The 21,970-nt window shown below is 38.6% G+C and overlaps 1 protein-coding gene across 4 annotated transcripts in view; it reads right to left on the bottom strand.

Annotated features, from left to right (window-relative positions):
- The window catches only part of GK (glycerol kinase), a gene marked incomplete at its 3' end in the record, with an annotated part of 71,639 nt that overhangs the window by 40,108 nt on the left and 9,561 nt on the right, over positions 1-21,970 (bottom strand). For 3 of the 4 annotated variants that reach the window (XM_081115402.1, XM_081115401.1, XM_081115400.1), the window contains exons 2-5: positions 20,107-20,180; positions 17,439-17,545; positions 11,384-11,461; positions 587-660 (exon numbers count right to left, since the gene is read on the bottom strand). In XM_081115402.1, coding sequence (XP_080971528.1) covers positions 587-660; positions 11,384-11,461; positions 17,439-17,545; positions 20,107-20,180 — 333 coding nt within the window. Of the gene's footprint in view, positions 1-586; positions 661-4,165; positions 4,250-11,383; positions 11,462-17,438; positions 17,546-20,106; positions 20,181-21,970 lie in introns of all 4 variants that reach the window. The other variant, XM_081115403.1, reaches the window with a different exon arrangement.

Raw genomic sequence — 21,970 nt, 5'->3', positions numbered from 1 at the left:
TACACCAAAAGGTGCCGGGTTTGATTACCGGTTCGGGCATGTACAGGAGGCCATCAATGTTTCTTTCTCACATAGATGTTTCTCTTTCTCTCTCTCTCTCTCTCTCTCTCTCTCTCTCTCTCTCTCTCTCTTCCCTCCCTCCCTTAAAATCAATTTCTCTCTCTAAAATCAATAAAAAAAGAGGTCAATAAAATGGTCTTCTACTTTTTCTCTCTGAATCCAGATGCCTAAACACTCAAAAGCGCCCAGAACTTTCTTTGATGGATAGTAGAAAACAAGAGGGATGGATTTGAAAGGCAGGGTTCAATGACAGGAAGCACCCCCTGGGTAATATGGCTTAAACCACAGGGGTACTTTATAATCCCCTCCAGCCAACCAATCTTGGAATATCATTGCTCCAATCAATCACAGGGCAAGGAAGACAGAAATGACTTGATTTGTCCTCATTTATCTGCAGAGCAATACTCTATAAATTGTGTCAAATAACTATGGTGCAGTCAGATGTAAGGCCCAAATAGTCCTTCTGGCGAAATCTCTCATTTTTAAATGAGCATTCTTATAGTATACTTTTGAAGAGATCTCTTACCTTGAGAAAGTTATTTCCTGGAATTCTTTTACTAAGATTCTCAACGGTAGACTGGGTTCTTAGATCAAGCCACACTATAGATAAAAAAATTAATATACATGAAAAACTTCATTAAAAACAAATCAGTTCTTAATCACTGTCAAGGATAGGAGACTGATTAGTTTCCATAAGCAATTAAAATGCTATAGCTTTCAAAAGACAGAAATTAGAAAATTAGAAATGAATGGGCATATTGTTAGAGGATAAATTTAAGAGGGAGAATTTAATTATGCAAAATCACAAACCCAGTTAGGAGAAAAATACAAACCTTAGGGTGCTCTTTGCTTATTTTGTATCCATTTTATAGAATAAAAAACCAAAAATGTTTTGGATATAGATTCTCTAAGCATACATGAGTGCAGAGAACATCTAAATGCTAAGCAGGCTAGCTGCCAAGGCAGAATGCACGGCCCAGGATCACCATACCGTGTATAAAGCACGTATGTTTGAAAACTTCGGAACAATTTGTTACAAAGTAGAGAACCTGATACTATTATCGAGGGAAAAATAAGGTTCATTCTCTTATGTATGAAATTCTTATTTACATTAAATTCTTTCAAAGTAGACAAGAACCTGGAATCATTAAGATAATTATTTCACCATTCTTTGTCCATGCTGGATTGTAAAAAAAAAAAAAAAATCTCCATTTTAACAGAACAACATTATTTTTAACTAAATAACTATTGTTCACTTTCTGATCTCCTATTAGAAAGCATTTCTGTTCTGCTTCATGACAAAAGGCTTGAGAAAGAGAAAGCATTAAATGGTACATACAGCAATTGTGAAAGGTAACCAATAGGATCAGCTGAGATTTGAGAGATTTAAGTTTTGTACTTAACTTTTATTAACTTTTAATGTGTTAGTGGTTACTAGGTATTTTTAGGTACTTATTGTGCTCAGATTACTCCCATAGTCTATTTAAAGGACACAAGGGAAGATTATACAGGCTGGTCCACTACACCTTCGAATTCTGACAGTTATTGTCTAGTTTGGGTCACCTGTGACTATATTCCTTCCTTCTCTTCATTTAAAAACCAGTGAAATTCCGGTAGTGAATTTTAATCAATTATTTCTAATGACTTAAACTGTCATTTCCCTTGAGTGCTGTCTGTGCTAGATTTTGACAGTGGCTACTGTACATGAGATTTAAACCAGGAACTTCAGGACACTCTACTGGTTTCCACAGGTATGAAATACATCAAGAAAAGGCTCATCACAACCAAGGAAACGGGAGGCAAACAGGAAACCATGGACATGCACGGCCTACAGATGACATCTGCATTTGCTGCCCAGCGTCCATTCATCTTGCTTCTGGGAGAAGTATCTCCAATTCTCTTTAGGCAATCACCCTTCTCTCATCCTCAGCCATGTGGTTTGCCTGAGATTCTACCCCACCTTCAGCTCCAGTTATCTGTCCTGACCCCAGTGGTTGGTTCAGGAGAGAGCATGTGGTCTAATCAGCCCAACTGAGATTTGTGCTCAGTATGCAGGAGTCCCTCTTCTGAGCTCAGATTGGCAGTGTGTGGCTGGGGCCGGCAGCCCACACGAAGAGAGAATTTAATCGGCCACATCTGGAGCCATCCCAGGAAGAGACTTATGGGGATCCAGGTGACTGAGTCTGGAATAAATCAGCACCTGAACTAAGCTACCCTTGGATTGCTGGTTCCCTGAGCAAAATAATTAAGTTTTTTTTTTCTTTTAGTGTGGCTGAGTTTTCTATTACTTGCACTGTGATTAATACAGCCATTAGCAGCAGCAGCATGGAGTTGGCAAGATGTCCCATGTGCCAGGGAACAAGGGCAGTCCACTTTTTACACAGTAGAAGTATTGTATGACTGTGACAAAAGTGGATTTTCCTCATGGGGCAAGCAGGTATTAATGGCTCAACAGGAGTAATTGGGAAAAGTAGAGCAATTTGAGGGAAAAGTATTAAATCTGTGAGTTAGAATTAATACCTTGACCCTCAGTTTTTTAAGCTACAGTGGGTTAGGGGTTTAAAAGCAATTTAATGAGTTTGGATGACCTACTTTAAATAATGAAATAGGATGGATTAGAGTTGAAAATATCAGAGCTCACTGAACTTGGTAGGATAAGTATTGACTTGTGAAACTTTCGTTTTAGTTCTGTGGGTTTGCTGAATCATGATGCAAAATATATTTCTTGCCAAGGGAAATGAACAAGAGAAATGAAAGCCATTGCTCTGGGCCTTTTGTTGAATGATTCAAAGACTTCTAGATCAGCATTCTTCTATATTTTAATGGATATAACAATCACTAGGGAGCTTAAAGATGACCCCAATACCCAGAAATTCTAGGATAATAGGTCTGGGAAGGGGGCACAGAAATATACTTCTTTTAAGAAACACTGCTAGACTCAGAAAGCACACCAGAACCACCTGGAAAACTTGGAAATCACACATATGAGGCCCCACCTTGCAGGATTCTGGTTGCAGGTCTAGGCAAAGAAGGCCTGAGTGTTTCTACTTTTGTTATAAACATCCCAGGTTCGCCCGGCCAGTGTGGTTCAGTGGTTGAGCATCAACCTATGAACCAGGAGGTTATGGTTCAATTCCCGATCTGGGCACAAGCCCGGTTTCAGGCTCGGTCCCCAGTAGGAGGCATGCAGGAGGCAGCTGATCAATGATTCTCTCATCATTGATGTTTCTATCTCTCTCTCCCTGTCCCTTCCTCTCTGAAATCAATAAAAATATATTTTTAAAAAACCACATCCCATGTTCTTCAGTATTATACTAGAACTTGAGAACCTCTTCTCTAGGGCATGTTCTTTAGCATACTGGATTTGTTTCAGTCATTTATTAAAAAACAAAACTAAGACAGGTAATGATGATCAGGCAATTCCCTGAGTCCCAGTGGCTCTGTGACTCTGGTGCTCCTTGACAAGGAACACTTAAGTAACTGGGCACTTTACATTTGAAAGCTTGAAGTATCCACAGAATGTACTCCCTGTCCCCCCACCTTCAAAGAGTCAAAACACTGGGTGTGAAATCAGGAGATCAAAGTTCTATGTCTTCTGGCTTTGCCACCAAGAAGCTATGTGACCTGGATTTCCTAAATATAAAATAAGGCAGTTGAACTAGATGCTCTCTAAAATCCCTCTCGTTCCATTATTCCATGATCACAGAGGGCTGGCCAAATATTTCCTTTGTGTGTTTTTTATGGCCCACAAGCTTAAGACAATTAGAATACATACAATGAATTAGTAAGACTGCCAAAGAGAAAAGAAAATGTCAGTGGCCGGTATACTACCAAGCAATTCACAAATGCTCAAAATTAATTAAATTAAGAACACACAAAAATTAGAACTCATTAAAGAAGCTAAGATGGCAGAATTAGATTTGCAGAGTAAAGGACCCAAAGCCGAAGAGAAGACCCCAAGCTGGAAGTCTAAGCCCCTTGTGGAGGTAATTTCTGAGAATGATCAGAAGAAGTGCCAGATCCAGGTCCAGCGGCAGTGGTCAATTTCCCCCAGTATGCCTGAGTTGGAAGGCCGGGAAGTGAGCAACAGCCAGTGCACCAATACCTGAGGAAGGGCCAGCAGCTGGAACTGAAGAGCCAGAGGGAACAACGGCAACTGGATCTGAAGGGCCAGGAGAAACTGGAGCGGCTGGAGCATTAGGAGAAATAATGGCAATTCATGCTAGAGATGGCCAGATTCAAAGTCTGTGTTCTCTTGTTGACCACTTAAGGAATGGTAGCTCATTCACTTGGGCAAGTTCATCAGAATGAACGTTTTTCTACACATGTGAGTGCAGAAAAAGAAGAGACATGGGGTAGAAGGTGAACAAAAGCAGTCTAGTCAGAGTCTCTGGTTCAATGGCATTTCCATCGGAACAAGACCAGGTGTAGACCTGTATTTTGCTCAGGATGACTCTTTCCTACCTGGCCACATATTTGTGACCTAGTTGGAAAAGTGGCTCAGTTGGTTACTGGCTGCTCACCCAACCACTGAAAGGGAAAGGCTGCGTGATATAGTGAGCGAGCACACCCACAGGGAATGTTAGGAAGGGATGCTCAGGAAGTGTCATGATCTGTGTGGGGACCATCCACAGGAAGGGATGAAGGGGCCCCTTTGGGAAGGCAGGTCCCCAAGAAAGCACTTCCCTGCTACAGTGGCAGGAGGTGAAGGCCATCACCACAAAAAGAAACAGCATGTTCAGAGGGAACAGGAAATAGCCAAGTTCCAAAGTGATTTTTTTGAAAATAAGAAAAATAGACACTAGGGGGTCTGGAATATTATACACACTGCTTCTAGAGGCCATTTCCCTTTAGACCAGCGGTTCTCAACCTGCGGGTCGCGAATCCTTTGGGGGTCGAACGACCCTTTCACAGCGGTCGCCTAAGACCATCGGAAAACACATATAATTACATATTGTTTTTGTGATTAATCACTATGCTTTAATTATGTTCAATTTGTAACAATGAAATTGGAGGTCACCACATGAGGAACTGTATTAAAGGGTCACAGCATTAGGAAGGTTGAGAACCACTGCTTTAGACCAAGTAAATTGGATTTAAATGGTTCAGACCATCAAAGTAATAAAAAAAAAAACTTGGATGATCTGAAACTTTCATTTATATCAAATAAAGCCACTTCCAGTATATCTGATAAATTTGGTTTGTGCTGAAAAACAAAGTTTTAAGAGTTTTAAGAGTGAAGAGAAATGCAGTTGCCTCAGTGCCCATGGACCAGGGTTAGTTTAGTGATGTAGTAACAGCACGAAGGAAAAAGTTATTTTGAGAATATTTAGAAATTTGTGTTATTTTGAGTTAGCCATAACAGTAGAAAGGAAAAGTACCTAACGGAAAAAAATACACTAGAGATAATCTAAATTATTTTGTTGACTAGAAGCAAAGGCAAATAATACATCTCCTCTGACATGGTTTGTTATGAGGAGCTAGTGGCCTGACAGGAAGTGAGATGAATATGGGAGGATCCAGGTTATGGAACACACCCTAAGCAAGGATTGCTAACAGCTACACAAAGGGTTATTGAGTTTCCCCCACAAGAGACACAATAGTAAACCAGATTTATTTGCTATGTGTTACCACTTGCCAAAAGGTAAGCTATTAATTAAGCTGGGTAAAAGGTCATTTGCAAAGAAGAGATTATACTGATGACTGTCCCTGATTACATTTTTCAGAAATCAGGTGAGGCCAAAGTTTCAAATGGATTGGGGGAGGGGATGAATTAAAATACATCTATGTATATGCCAGAATGTGGGGGGCTGAAACCTATTTCAGTGTTAGGTGTATAAATGCCAATGACTGAGACAAGTGTGTGACCCCAGGTAGGCTCTGCATTTCCCCTGACACCTGTCATGTATAAATCAATCTTTTCATCTGGCATTCCTGAATTAGAAAAGCTATCAGCCAATTCAGATGAGTGGCCATCTAGTCAGCCACACTGTTTTACATACCCTACATGTACTAAGGCACTGATCTTTACTTCAAACCTATTATAAACACTTTTAATTTCTCTAGTTTAGCTCCCGAGGAAACAGGCACAGAATGGTAGTGAGTGGAAAAGTCACCATTTGAACCCAGAGTCTGAATCCAGAATTAAACCTCACCTGCAACCTGGGCATTTGCTATGACCGGAAATCAAGCCATGACCTCCTGGTTCATAGGTTGACACTCAACCAGAGCCACGCCCAATGGACTAAATTTTATTTTCCAATTACAGTTTATATTCAGTATTATTTTAATTCAGTTACTTTAAATGTAAACTGCCCAGAGTTAAAGAATTCAGTCATTGCAAAATATGGCAGTATTCCTTCACCCAGAATTGAAGGAGACATAAGGCATTCAATGAACTGTCATAAAAGACTTGAAATAATGAAAAATAGGTGGATCTTGATAAAGCTGGCTATTCTAGATTTTACAAAAGTAAAAATTCTGCAAAACAAAATAAAACCACACTTTTGTTGTTTAAGGCCAAGCGTACTTAGGAGTTTTAGTTGTTTGCCATCTATGGTTTTCTTTCGTGCTGATACTTTGAAACATAACTCAGTCCAGAAAAGACTAAAAAAATAAGCTCAAGGTTCTTTCTGATCTCAATAGATGATTACACAGGTTTAATAATTGGCCCAGGGTTAGCCAATATGTAAAAATTTAAAAAGGCAAAAAGGATGAGCAATGTTTAAAATTGCACACTCTGCCTAAAAAGTTGTGTGTCATAGGGAACTTTGAATCCAACATCTTAGGAAAAATTGTTCACAATACAATTTAAATAAGGAAAATTATTTCAGAGACAAATATTTTTGTTGATGGTTCTCTTTAATACATGGAAGGTCTTAAATCAATGGCTCTTGCCTCCCTGAATATTAGTCCTTACTATGTTCTATCCTAGTTAGGCCAGAACATTTCACTGGTGGCATCAGTGAAATGTGCATATTAACACACTACATTTCATTGTTTCCAGACTTCCCCCACTCTACACTGGAATCAATTGGGTAGTTTTGTCTTTATCAGTTTAGCCTGTGGTGTATATATAAACCCAAACCTTCTGTCAATAATATTTAGATACCAAGGTATATAGACCACTATAAAGTTGATTTTAGAAGAAAAGGGCCTAGAAAAATAGCAGGGAGTGGGTTGGTGGGGACTCTTTGGAAAAGAATATTGATGAAAGAATAATGCTTAGAGGGAGAGAGAAAAGTACCAGAGGGACAAGGATAAGTGAAGACAGATGAGAGCAGCGAAAGGCCTGATTTAGATCCCAGGCCACAAAGCTCCTACAATCTACCTGTGAGGCCATAATAGTAAACGGTTGCATCATGGCATGGTGACTGGAAGCAGTGATGCAAAGTGACACTTCTTCATGTTAGATACCACACCAATGTTTACCATGGTCAGAAAATTAACACACAAGTTCTAAAAGTATACAAAACTACTAACATGGCCGAAACCGGTTTGGCTCAGTGGATAGAGCGTCGGCCTGCGGACTGAAAGGTCCCAGGTTCGATTCTGGTCAAGGGCATGTACCTGGGTTGCGGGCACATCCCCAGTGGGAGATGTGCAGGAGGCAGCTGATCGATGTTTCTCTCTCATCGATGTTTCTAACTCTCTATCTCTCTCCCTTCCTCTCTGTAAAAAATCAATAAAATATATTTAAAAAAAAAAAAAAAAAACTACTAACATGGGCCATCCATGCCTCAATGGACCCATTTGAACTTTTTTATATGCCTATCATTGTATCTGATATAAAAGATGTCAGTATACAAACACACCTTTATTGCAAGCAAAAACAAATAACCTTTCTCAGTCTTCAGTTTCTTCAGCAAGTATATTTCATGTCCAACTAACAGTACCTGGAAATTCTCCTACTTCTGCTTACTTTAAAATTTGTCATTTTATCTTTAGGTCTCAGCATATGTTTATGTATGGCTTTCTGTATTCATCTTCCCCTGGGGATCAAAGTGCTGCTTGAATCTGTGACTTGATATCTTTCATCTCTTTTCAGAAACTTTAATATCTCTCTTCCATTTCTTCTGGGACTCCAATTACAAATGCATTGAACCTTCTTGCATTATTCCATATTTCTCTTAGTTTTTTCTTCTTCTGTATTTTCTAAACCTTTGTCTATCTGTTTACTTCTGATCCCTCTTATGGTTCACTACTATCTAGAATTTCCACTTTTAAATTTCTAATTTTTTGCTAAGGTCATCCATCTTGTCAATGAATTGCTTGAACATGCTGATCACGATTATTTTACTTTAAAAAATGTTTTGATTTTTTAGAGAGAAAGGAATAGAGAGGGAGAGCTAGAAACATCAACGAAAGAGAAACATGATTGGTAGCCTCCTGCACGGCCCCTACTGGGGATCAAGCTGAAACCCGGGCGTGTGCCCTGACCAAAAATCAAAATGGTAACCTCTTGGTGCCTGGGATGAGGCTCAATCCACTGAACCACACCAGCCAGGTAATCACAATTATTTTAAAGCCTGGTAACTCCAATATCAGGATTTCCTATGGGTCTGTTTCTAATGTCACTTGCCTCTGTTTTTAGTCATGTGTTGTTTTGTAAGCTTGACTATTCTTTTATAGAAAACTAGAAATTGTATATGAACACTCTGAAAAGAAGTTAGATGAGGAGCATTAGCAACCTCAAAACATCTTAATCTAATCAGGGTTTAAAGTTATCTGAATCTGGGCTTCAATTTCTGTGAAGATTGTGGTTTATTTTCAGTTCACTTTACTCCTAGGATTGACCCTCCACAGTCCCAATCAAAAGTTTGTGATCTTACCAATATTTACCCCACCACTGGCAGCTTCTGACTCCATCCTTTGTCTCTCTGTCTTCATAACCTATGACAATGCTGCTTAGCCCTCAGATATTCCTTTCTGAATTGACAGTTATCTCTAGGGACATCAAATGCCAGGCCCATCTCTCTGGGCTTTCCTTCTCCCCTGGATATTGGTCCCACAATTCCTCACTGCCTTGGTAGCCATCCAGTCCTTCAGATAATTGGGTTTTTGGGGGTTTTCTTTGGTTCCACTTCTCTAGATGTTCTCAGCAGACAGGTGCATTTGAAATAACCCATTCCACCACTTTTGTCCCATTTTGCCCCATGTTGCCCAGGGCATGGTTTTCAGGCTCTATCTTCATCAATCCCTATCTATCAAAATTAGAACACAGGCTTTGGGGTTAGAGAGGTTTATCTTCAAACTGGCTTTACCTCTACTTATAGCTACACAGCATTGGATAAGTTATATAGCTTTTCCATAATTAATTTAGAAAATGAGGCTAGTAAAATCTATTTCAGGAACACCGAGATTAAATAATATGGGTAAAGTGTTTAGCACAATCCCTAATCAACAGTAATAGCAGTTAGCACTTATTGAACATTATTATCACTGCTAGTTCTATTAAAACGCTTAAATAAGCCACTCTAGGCTCAAATTTGATGAGTGTCTTCACTCTTTGGTGAAATAAATATACATATTTTCACCTTCATAGCTTGTTTACACTATCCTTCAATTCTCCCTTTTCCTAATGTAACCCAATACATTCATCCAGGCCTAAAATGGAGTTCATCCTTCCCCCAAGAGATGCCAAAAATTCAAAATCCATACTAACCTGTACTTGCTCTAATTCCTCTTCAACTTAGCAATACACAATATATCAACTATTCCCTAATTTTGTTAGTCTCTTTCAAAACTAGATTCTAAAGTGCTTACAAAAACAGCCAATAAGTCCTGTCCTGTGTAACATACCCAGGATAGTACTAAACATGCAAAAAGTCCTCAAAACATGCATTTGGTTCAATATAGAGAAAAAGATCTTCATATTCCATAGGTATGGTTGGAATTAATCCTCTAAAGCACAGAGAATGGGGGAGGGGTGCAGAGGGACACAGGTAGAAGACAAGGAAATGAGTAAACAAGCACATCACAAACAGGAAGTTTTTCTGGTAAAATATTTACTGGAAATCCTTCACTATAAGCATAACTTCAACTAACCTAGTTGCATTATTTAAAAATGACAACTCAAAGTCCAAAGTTGCACTTTTACAATTCAAGTTTAGAGTTTAACAGGAACATTCTGGCTCCTTTGAGTAGCCACTTCCTTTCACTAGGAGAACAAAAAAAGAAAAACCCTAACTAGTTCAAGAAGTTGTCTAAACTTGATCTGTGAAAAAATACTCTCTTAGGTACTAGCCATTGAAATGGTAATATCCTGCTTTACTTATATTCTGAATGAGAATAAGGACAAAATAAAGATGTAAAAGATGTACTTTTGAGTAATAGGATCTTTAGCTGCAATTCTTGGAGAGTTTTTGAGTCTTTTTAAAAAATCATAAACACAGAAGACATACTAAATGCTTTCTTATAACACAATAATGTTAAATGCCTTACTTTTTAATAAAAAAATTATTTCCAAAGGATTCATGCGACTCTTCACAAGGCAACTTTTTAGTATATTTTTTATCACTTTCTTCCAATTAATGCTAAAGTAACTATATTACTAAAGTCACTGTAAAGTAAAAATAGCTCACTCTAGAAATCATCCCATCTCTGACAATTTTTGCCTCCATTCCCCACCCCACACCTTGGTATTTGATTGACAAAAAGTGTGCTTTGCTATTTGTGACAGAATGATGCCTTTTAGTGATTATATATTTAGAAAGAAATTTTCCTTTTAGCAAGTGACATAATCATTCAGTGCTCCATTGTCATGTGCTAAGAGTGATGACAAAATATACTCATGGTCATTTACATTTAATGAGATGTGATATCTAATGATTACTTGAGATTTGAGTTTTTGAACTCCTACTGAAATAGCCTAGTTTGTAGCAAAGTGAGCTAAAATTTTGATTTTCATAACCTCAGAAAAATCTATTGAAATTCCTCTAGGTGGGAAGACCCAAGTACACAAATGCTTTATAGGGATATAACTATGAACACTTGTAATTTTGATGTTTTAGGGAAGGAGAAGGAGTGGAGATGTCTTTTAGGTGTCAGAAACAGCAGGGATTATAAAACAGTCCTGGCAACATCAACCCATTTGTATAATACAAATAATCAGAAAATGGGGAAAGAGTTAATTCAAGATGTGAATAAATAGCTAAAAATGGTGTATATATCTCACAATAATTTTCTTAGAGGACTCTTCTGCCCATCCCATCCAATTATAGGAATCATGACCACATGCTTTTTTTTAGCCAGATAGTTTAGTATGACAACATTTGCAAGTGGAGAAAGGCCTTGCATTTGACATCCATGCACAACAGCTTACCTACAGCATTGTAGAGAGGCTCTCCAGTTATCTTGTCCCAGACTACAGTGGTTTCCCTCTGGTTACTGACACCAATAGCTTTAAAGAGAAAGTTAAACAGAAGGGAACAGAAATTAAACAAGAAGAAAACAACTTTAGAATCATTCTCTCTCTCTCTCTCTCTCTCTCTCTCTCTCTCTCTCTCTCTCTTTTTACAGCCACAACTAAACATAACAATTAAAAAAATATCTGGAACAACAACAACAAAAATATCTGGAACATTTGTAGTGGTACTGAATTTATTTTCTTTAAGTGGCCCCAGGAAAAGTGAACACCCAATGTCAAGTGTTTCTTTTTATTGCTACAGACTGCTTCCTGCTTCATTCCCAGCACAAGATGACATGAACCCCAGATCAATATCCAAATGAAAGGCTTCCAGGTTGCCTTAAAAAGGGAATGCAGTACCTTTCCAAATTTACAATACCCAATTTATTATTCTAAGGAGACCAACAATCACCTCATTCGTTTATTTACTAACTGGTACAAGAAATTTCCGTGTGCGTGTGTGTGTACACACACCTACATTTTAAGAAAATAGCCACAGATAAGATCCCTCATGCTGGGCAAATGCACATTATGGTTAGTTTGTAATTCATTTTTATTTCTGTCTTTTAATAATATAATATGGGCTATATGAATTTTAATCAGCATAAATACACTATGAAATGGCATTTACATTATACTGACCTATAGTTACAACTCAAGTGCTATAATTACAGTAAGTTACTATAAGTAAAATACAAATCCATACCATCTTTTTCAATTCAGCTAAATCAGAGGTTCTCAGATTTGATTGTACATTGGAATCGGCTGCAAAGCTTTTAAAAAATACCAATGCTCAGACCCTGGCCCAAACACTCTGATTTAACTGACCTAGGGGGGAATCTGAGCATTAATATTTTTTCTTAAAATTTCCCAGGTGATTCTACTGTACAGCCCAGGTTGAACTCACTGGGCTAAATATATATACAGTGGGGCCTTGACTTACGAGTGTCCCGACTAACGAGTTTTTTGAGATACCAGCTGTCTCTCAGCCGATTTTTTGCATTGAGTTGACAAAGTAATTTGAGTTAACGAGCTCCTTAACGAGCTCGGTCTTGGAACGAATTAAACTCGTAAGTCAAGGCCCCACTGTGTGTGTGTGTATATATATATGTGTGTGTGTGTGTGTGTGTGTGTGTGTATTATATGTACCAAGCTCTTCCAGAATTTAAGATAAGGACAGACCTTAAAGGCAATTTATAGAATCACCTATCATGTGACCATTCAGACAGCACGTCTAGTGACAAGATACTACCTCTTCTCCAGGCAGAATATGTCTACTGCATAGCTTTGCTATTAAAAAATCAAATCATTTTCTTTGTAGCTTCCACTTTTAGGTCTTAGCAATATTCTTTGGAGATATACAGAATTAGGTTAATCTTTCTTCCATGTCGTTCTTTCATACTTGAAGCAGCTACTTTGTCCCTCAAATCTTCTCTTCCCGTCTAGTCTAAACAACCCAATTTCCTTACACTGCCCTACCTCTATATGGAATATTCCTCCTCTTCCAGGAACATACAATGATCTGTATTACTCAAATTGTCCATCCAGAATAAAACACAATAGGAACATTCTGAACAACACAGAGCTGAGGGGGACCAGCGGCTCCCTGTTCTAAATAATCTTTATCCAATGATTTACTTTATTGAACCTTTTCTAAAGGGACAAAGATGAATGAGAGTCTACTCCAAGGAAGGAAGAGATTTGGGGTGTTTTTTTAAAAAAAACTAGAAAGCACAAATGTTTACAAGACTTAAGAGAAAGGAGAACGGCCCTAGCTGGTTTGGCTCAGTGGATAGAGCATTGGCCTGCGGACTGAAGACTCCCAGGTTCGATTCCAGTCAAGGGCACATGCCTGGGTTGTGGGCTCTATCCCCAGTAGGGGGCATGGGACATGCAGGAGGCAACGAATGATTCTCTCTCATCATTGATGTTTCTATCTCTCCCTCTCCCTTCCTCTCTGAAATCAATAAAAATATATTTTAAATAAGAGAGAAAGGAGAATGGGGAGCAGGAGGAGCAAGGCTGGGAATCAATGGGACATAGTTCTGATCCTCTTAATGACAGGAGGGGATGAGATTAATACACAGGTGGAGGGAGGAGCCTCAAGTAGGGCAGAAGGCTACGGTTATTTGCTCAAATGGGACCTAGAAAAAGCTGTATCACAAGTTTGGGGCACTATTCAGTAGAGCTCAGGCTCTGAAGCCAGAATGCTCGGGTTGAAATTCTAATTCCTCTGCTTCCTAGCAGGGGGACCCTGGGTCTGTTTTATCTTCTGTTAAATGGGCATAACAGTTCCCACTTTACAGGATTTGCATGTTAAAACAGTGCCTGGCACATAGTAAGCACTCAATAAATGTTACTTACTGCTACTATTCATCATCATCATTATTGAGGCGAGTGGATTAAGAGTTACAGAGAATGGGGACTAGGAAAAGGAGGAATGAATTCCCTGATAGTACTATGGGCACAACAGAGGCTAGAGACCTCAGTGGGACCTCAGTCACAGGTGGCTAAAGCGTACTACTGTGAATGTGACAACTTTACAATGGTGGCTAGGAATGAATTCATGGTCTACTAAAATCTCCCACTGCTCCCCACTACAGGCTGGCTGCTCCCTTAGCCACAATCCATAAGTCACTATTCTGTGTCCCTCATATTACCTTTATTGGCTCATTCTAACTAGGATTCAGAATGTAATCTGGAGCTATTTCCATTTGATTCGTTGGTCACAGGTTCCTCCCTGACCACTCCTTTTCCCTCTATCTTAATTCCTTTGTGCCAAGTGAAATTGTTTTTCTTACAAAGTCCAGTGAAATAGCTTCTCATACCCAGCCAGCGTGGCTCAGTGGTTGAGAGTTGACCTGTGAACCAGGCGGTCACGGTTCGATTCCTGATCAGGGCACATGCCCAGGTTGTGGGCTCAATCCCCAGTAGGGGGCATGCAGAAGGCAGCTGATCAATGATTTTCATCATTGATGTTTCTCTCTCTTCCTTCCTCTCTGAAATAAAAATATATTTAAAAAATAAAACAAAGTTTGTGAGGTTATCAGTGTGGCTCAGGAAAGAAAGCATGGGACCGTGAGACAGGGGAGCTGTGATTTAATGTCATCTAACCACTGCACAGCCACATGACCTGCAATAAGTCCCTTTCCCTCATTTGCAGCTAGGTCTTAGTAACCGAAGATCCTATAGCATTAGCATTCTGTGATGTACTGTTCTATATAGGCAAGCAAAAGCTTGGTCCTTGGCAGAGCCAATTAATAAATTATCTGGCAGGGGTGGGGGTGGGGCATTGAGCATAACTGGCTTGGTATGGAGGGGCTTGTGGGACATTCTCTTCCTTGGCCATAGGCTGATAGTGCTGAGAACAAAGTGCTGGGTCACTTTGGCTCAGCTATGGGTTTCTCACTGGCCAGACAGGAGTGTAGAGCAGATAGAAGCATGTTCAGTGTTCTTCCAGATCAGTTACTGCAAGTGAAAGACAAGTCACTTGGATTGGAGTTGTATGTCATTTTCACATACACCACAAACAAGAGAAAAGGGAATGGTACCTGAGTGGGTACAGAAGGCCAGGAAGACCTAGCTGATTTGGCTCAGTGGATAGAGTGTCGGCCTGCAGACTGAAGGGTTGCAGGTATGATTCCAGTCAAGGGCATGTACCTAGGGTGCAGGCTCGATCACTGGCCCTGGTCAGGGTGCATGCAGGAAGCAACCAATCACTGTATTTCTCTCACAACGATGTTTTTCTATCTGTCTTCCTCCTTTTCTCTCTCTAAAATTTAATGGGAAAATATCCTCAAGTGAGGATCAACAAAATAAATAATAATAAAAACAAAAAACAGGGGGCCAATAAGTTGCCTACCTTACCTTTAAAGGAGGTACAATGTTGTCAAAACCATGGCCAATCGCCCTGGAATCTGTATCCAATGCATGGCCACCTAGGTGACTTTGAATGTTTTGACATCAGAGTGTGCTGCTGAATGCCTCTTATATGTTCGCCCTGTTTAGACTATGAAAGCTGTGAGAACAATTCAAGGAAATGACCAACAATCACTTCGATGCACAACTCATCTGAAACTTAATGAATCCAACTCCAAAAAGTCTGAAACACTGCCACTTAGAGGGATAAAATGAGGGTAAGATATTAAAAAAATGTCACCTGGCCAGCATGGCTCAGTGGTTGAGCATCGACCTATGAACCAGGAGGTCCCAGTTAGGGCATATGCCTGGTTGTGGGCTCCTTCCCAGTGTGAGGCGTGCAGGAGGCAGCCGATCAATGATTCTCTCTCTTCACTGATGTTTCCATTTCTCTGTCCCTCTCCCTTTCTCTCTGAAATCATTAAAATATATTTTAACAAAATAGCAAATCTACACTAGGGTGTTTGTTTCTCTTTAATAGTCTACAATAACAGACATAACTATCTTATTGTTACAACTTTCCATTAATTTATAATTATTGATTATTGGATTCACATGTTTCCTCCACTTGACGGTTAGCTGCACAACACTATTTGTGTTCCATTGTTTCCCTAGCACACCCAGCACACAGTAGGCACTCCATAGGTTTGCTGAATGAATGGTTTGATTATGTTTGTCTTTTTTAGTGAGTTTTAAAAATATACCAATAAGGGAAAGTCTGAAAAAAAATCAAAGTTTCATCTCAGGAAAGCTGGTAAATCTCAGTGCCAAGAATGATAATGTGAATCTCAAGACACTGCCATCACCAATTGATGGTTTCATCCACCTTGAGTTGATGAAGAAAAAAACAGCCCTTGGATGATGAACTTGAAAAGTTTAAACTACAAAGATATGGCGATTACCACATTATGCTCTACCCTTTACACTACTTTCTCAATTTTGGATGACTGGGTTATTTTTGTTCTCACTGTATAAATGATGCAAAGCCAAACAGGTAGTTTTTCTATTAAAACTACTAGGAATTAAAGAGATCTGTAATAGCCTAATACACTCAAACCATTATTTTTAGGGAGATTTTACAAGCAAAGTGTTTTTATTTCAAACAACCTCCCCTCCCTCCTATTGCTCCTCATTCTAGTCTTTCTCCTCAGGAAATGGCATCCCTATCTATCTAAAAGCTCTAGCAAAAACCCAAGCATCATCTTTGACCCATCTTCCCCATCCTCTCTTTACTACTCTGACAGCCAATCCATCAAGAAGTTCTGGCCCGTTCTCCCCACCCTCATTGCCATCATCCTTTCTCTCAAAACTTCCACAGCAAGCTCTACTGTGGTCTCCCTGTATCCAACGTAGGCCTCTACTATCCACTCTCCACACGGCTTCACAGAGCAGTCAGGAAGTTGTCTTTAAACCGCAAGTCAGATCCTGTCATCCCTTGAAACCTTTTCATGGCTCTCTGTGATCCTAAGAATAACATCCAAGCCCTAGCCGGTTTGGTTCAGTGGACAGAGTGTCGGCCTACGGACTGGTTTCAACTGCTATTGAAACCTCTTACCTATATACCCACCCTCACCCCTCACCCATCTTTTACTCCACTTTTGACATTCTGGCTTTCTTTTTGATCCAGCAATGTGCCACAAGCTTATTCCTACCTCAGGACGTTTGCATGTGCTGCTTCCTTTTCCTCAACTACTCTTCCCCCAAATAGTTGCATGGCTGGCCCCTTTTGGCCTTTGAGACCTCGGTAACAGTGTCATCTCCTCAAAGAGGCCTTCTCTGGCCATGCAATCTAAAGAAAGCCTCTCTAGGCACACCCTACCATAGAACAGTTTCATTTTCTGCATGGAACTTATCAATATTGAAATTAGCTTGTATTTGCTCTTATTGTTGATGTCAAAACCTCCCTCCCCCCACAAATAAAAGCTTCATGAGAACAGGGACCTGCTTGGCACTGGATAGGTACTCAATTATGCACCGAATAAATGAAATGAATTAATTAATAGATTTTATTGAGATAATCATACCATGGAGAAAAATATTCTATTAAAAATACCTTTTATGTTGGAAATGTCAATATTGAGTTGTTCAAGTTTCTCACATGTTTTCTCTATACACTCATAGACAGACATCAGAATTTCCTTAGGGTCTTGTTCCACCCATCTTTGAACAAAAGAATGCATTTGGTTAGTCCACAAGAAAGCAATACATTTATATCTCTAGAAATGTTCACTTAAGACAGTGTGGCTGTTGCATAAATTAAAATCAAATGAGCAAAGCAAAGCATATTCAATACTCTAAAGAAATGATTTAAAGAAAAGCTTATTTTACTTCCCTTACCTTTTTTTTAATGTAAAAAGTTTATTGAGCTATAATTGATACAGTAAGCTGTGGATATTTCATATGTACCATGGGCATATGCAAATACCCATGAAACCATCACAACCACCACCACATCCAATAATTAACATATTCATCATGCTCGAAAGTTGCCTCATGCCCCTTTGAAATCCCTCCTTCCTACCCTGCCAATTGCTGACTTGCTTTCTATTGCATATATTCATTTGCATTTTGATTATTCTTCATATAGTAATCAATCATTTGAAAGGAAGCAAGTAATGACAGGTCACAAAATAACAAATATTCTACCTATTTTAAAATTATTTCTTCAAATCCAGTCAGAAATTAGTTCCCCAATTCTTTATATCCTGTGGATTTGACAAATTGATAAAGCTATCTGCATGTTTCATTAGTCACTATTTCTTTCTTTTCTTAGTTATTTCTAAGTAGACTGATATCTACCTACCTATTAAAAGGAATTCTGAAAAGTCAAATAAGTATACTAATCTATTTTGCCATTTTTTCCCTCAAAATGTTTTGTTAGTACTTAGGGAAAATTGGAAATGTGTTCTAATACCTATGTCAAGTAGACAAGCAATTGGTCAGACCCAATTTTCAGACCCAATCCCAGTGCAATTTTGGTAAGGAACCAGGGCCTCGGAAAGCCGAAAGGCTCATAATAAATGATGAGGCAGAGAAACCTGGGAGAAACAATGGTGATTGAGGAAACCCCAAAAGCAGAAATGACACAAGTTACAAGAATACTACCCTAGGATCTGCAAGTAGCAAGAGAGTTCCAAATGCCTTTCTTCTCTGCCTCCCTCAGGCCGGCCTAGCTTCCCTGAGCTTTGAGTTCTGTCTCTAAACTCTTTTTCCAGAAACCCAATCTCTCAACATATTTCTAATTTTCATCCCTCCAAGACACATGTATCCTCTCTCCAAATCGTACTGGGATCGGGCCTGTGGAGAGTCACTCTAGTGCAGCTAACATATCAATAGCTTTTATTACGAAACAAAGGAATTCTTTAAAACAGAAAGAATTCATAGAAAGAAATTATAAAATTTGGTAGGACACCAATCTTTTATCTTTCTTAAATTGAAGGAAACTTTATCGTGAAATGAACAGATCTAAAGTGCACAATTGGTTGAGTTTTAACAAATGTATACAACTCATCTAACCAACACACCAGTCAAAATATGGAAAGTTTCCATCATTCTAGAAATTCTTTCATGGCTCTCTTATGTCAATCACATACTCCATGGGCAACAAATTTTTAGATTTGTCATTCTAAATTACTTTAGCCTCTTGAATTTTAGATATAGCCATGCTGCATGCATTCTTTCATGTACAACCTTTTCCACTTTCCATGATATCAACAAGATTTATCTATGCTGTAGCATGTATCAGATCACTGCTTAAAAAGTGCTGAACAGTATTTCATTGTTACCAATTCTACTGATGACAGACATTTGGGTTGCTTCCAATTTGGGTTATTATGAATAAAGCTGCTATAAGCATTCATCTATAAGTCTTTCTTTAAACATATGCTTTCATTGCTCTTGGATTAAATCCTCCTAAGGTTGCAATGCTACAGAAGTATGGTTAATTTTATAAGAAACTGCCACACAGTTTTTCAAAGTGGCTGTATCATACATATCATAAAATTTTAAACCAGCAATTTTCAACCTTTTTCATCTCATGGCACACATAAACTAATTACTAAAATTCTGCAGCACGCCAATAAATATTTTTTGCCAATCTGAGAAAAAAAATTAGGTATGATTTTGATTCATTTATTGTGTTGGTTGTTGTCATTTTTTAATTTGACAATCTAAGGGAAAAGAGGTCAGTGCCATTGACTAAATAGTCAGGTATTTCATGTTTTAAAAATTCTTGCAGCACGCCGGTTGAAAATGGCTGTTTAATATACTCGACATTCTATTTAATCACAATTACTACATATGAACATTACTGTAAAAAAGGACAATTTTAGTATTAGATATGTGAGTGCTTTTTAGAAAAACATATCTTTATTTAAAAAAACACATACACTCTAATGAGCAAACAGCGGTTGGGCAATGATGCAGACCCAGAATTAAATGACTTCAAAATTAATGTAGGATTTCTGATATTTAATACATCATTGCTTTATTACTTTATCATCCACTTCTTTTCTGTCACTGAATTCCTAAGCCATCAAGTACCCAGATATTTTGCTGAGCTACCACGTTTTTGTTCATTTTCCTGACTAATACCTATCTCATCTCTCAAGTCTTCTTAGGAAGGTGTTTGGTCAAGTTTACTTTAAAAAGCCCCTGGGCAGATGGGGTGAGATGGCCCAAGAAATGCGATATATGTTTACATATTAAATTAGGAAACATACCCTTCTCTTGGAAACTCTTGTTTTATTTCCACTTGATGATGACTAAGTAGTTCAGCTGTTTTTGAATTGAAAACCTGAAAAATATATTGCAATATTGTGTTCAAAATGCAGGCAAAGAGCAAAGGTGTTAAAGTTATTCAGCAACTGAAGTTCTTATTTACGGATAGAAAAAGCCCAATCAGATGAAATACCATAAGATGTCCTACTTTCTCTTCAGATAGAAACATAAGAGTTATAAGGTAGCTTCAGAAATAACTTCCCTTTATATAAATAAAAAACTATTGAAGATAAAGCTAAAGAGGCAATTATTTTTTAAAAGCAAAAATGGCTCCAGATGTAGGAGCCGACCAATTAATAGCGTAGATTTTTCTTGAGAATAAGAAAACCAAGAATAAAAGAGCTGGCAAAACGCTGATAGTGATGGTGTAAATGGTCCATTTAGCATCCATCTGGGATGTGGAGACAGAAAGAGTCACAGATGCCTAAGCAGGGAAGCATACTGTGGGAATTCTTTTGAAGGGAAGTGCAGCAAATGCATCTAGCTCTTATAATAGACAAATAGGAGAAGTGTATCCTGGCAACCAGCTGAGGGCTCTCTGTGATATACTTGTCATGAATTGCTGACCCTTGATATAAAACAGTAAAACCCAAGGGATGAAAACTGACAAAGGGCTTTACAATCTTCCACAAATTTAATACTACTGAAATACTTAAAAAAAACTTAGCAAACTTTTTTCATCTGCTGTTGACCCATGAATAATACCCCTCCTCCCCGTGCAGTGGGAAATCCACGTATAACTACGCCCACATAGTTGGATTCTCAACCACAGAGTTGACCATTGAACAACACAGGTTAACTGAACTTCTGCCACTTTAAAATAAATCCGTGTTGTTCAGGAGTCAACTGTATATTGTTTTCACCTGGGAGTACCTATACTTGAGTACCAAAGTACTTAGTCTTTTAGAGTAAAGATTCGTAGTTTCATTAAAGTTAACTTCCCAAATCACTGTAATTGCAGCAGTGGAGTCCTATCCAATTAGGGAAGAAGTGTTTCCATGCCTAGGTTTCCTGTGGGAAAAGATTATCTGCTCAATGAAAACTCAGAAACAGAAAGAAATAAGAGAAAATACACGGCGAATTGCTGCTCCACTCCCTTCCCACCACACATACACCTCCTTTTTGGGAGGAAGTGATAAACATAATGAAAGCAAGAAGGCAAATTCTCAAGCCCTTTGAGAAGATAAAATATCTTACAAGTCAAAGGTTAACTTAACACATCATAAGTAAAGGGTACTTGGCAGAAGCCCATGTAATTCACAACTTAGCATTAGAGTATCTTTAGGATGCCTGCTCCATTGGTCCTATTTTATTTGCTGAAGCATCTCTAGGGCCTGGACTAGTGCCTGACAGAGTATTATTTTTTTTAACTTTTTTTCTGACAGTTTTAATGCTCAATAAATGTGTTGCATGTCTGAAAAAATATGGTCTATCACAGTGGTTCTCAACCTTCCTAATGCCGCAACCCTTTAATACAGTTCCTCATGTTGTGGTGACCCCCAACCATAAAATTGTTTTCGTTGCTACTTCATAACTAATTTTGCTACTGTTATGAATGGTAATGTAAACATATGATATGCAGGATGTATTTTCATTGTTACAAATTGAACATAACCGCTGGTCTATAAGGTACTTATTTGGAGAAGAATTATCATTGAGAAACGGTTATGTGGCCTAAACTCTAATAGGAAACCACAGTTGTGTTCTTTTATTCATATTATTGCTGCTCCCAGGGTCTACTCTCAAATCCCCAAATGACTGATATCATAACAAGATGTCCCTTTTTTGCAAGCTGGATTTAGAAAA

The sequence above is a fragment of the Myotis nattereri genome (genome assembly GCF_964212035.1).
Source record: "Myotis nattereri genome assembly, chromosome: X".
NCBI lineage: Eukaryota > Metazoa > Chordata > Mammalia > Chiroptera > Vespertilionidae > Myotis > Myotis nattereri.
The sequence above is the reverse complement of the archived record's forward strand: the minus strand, read 5'-3'. Positions and strand labels throughout refer to the sequence as shown.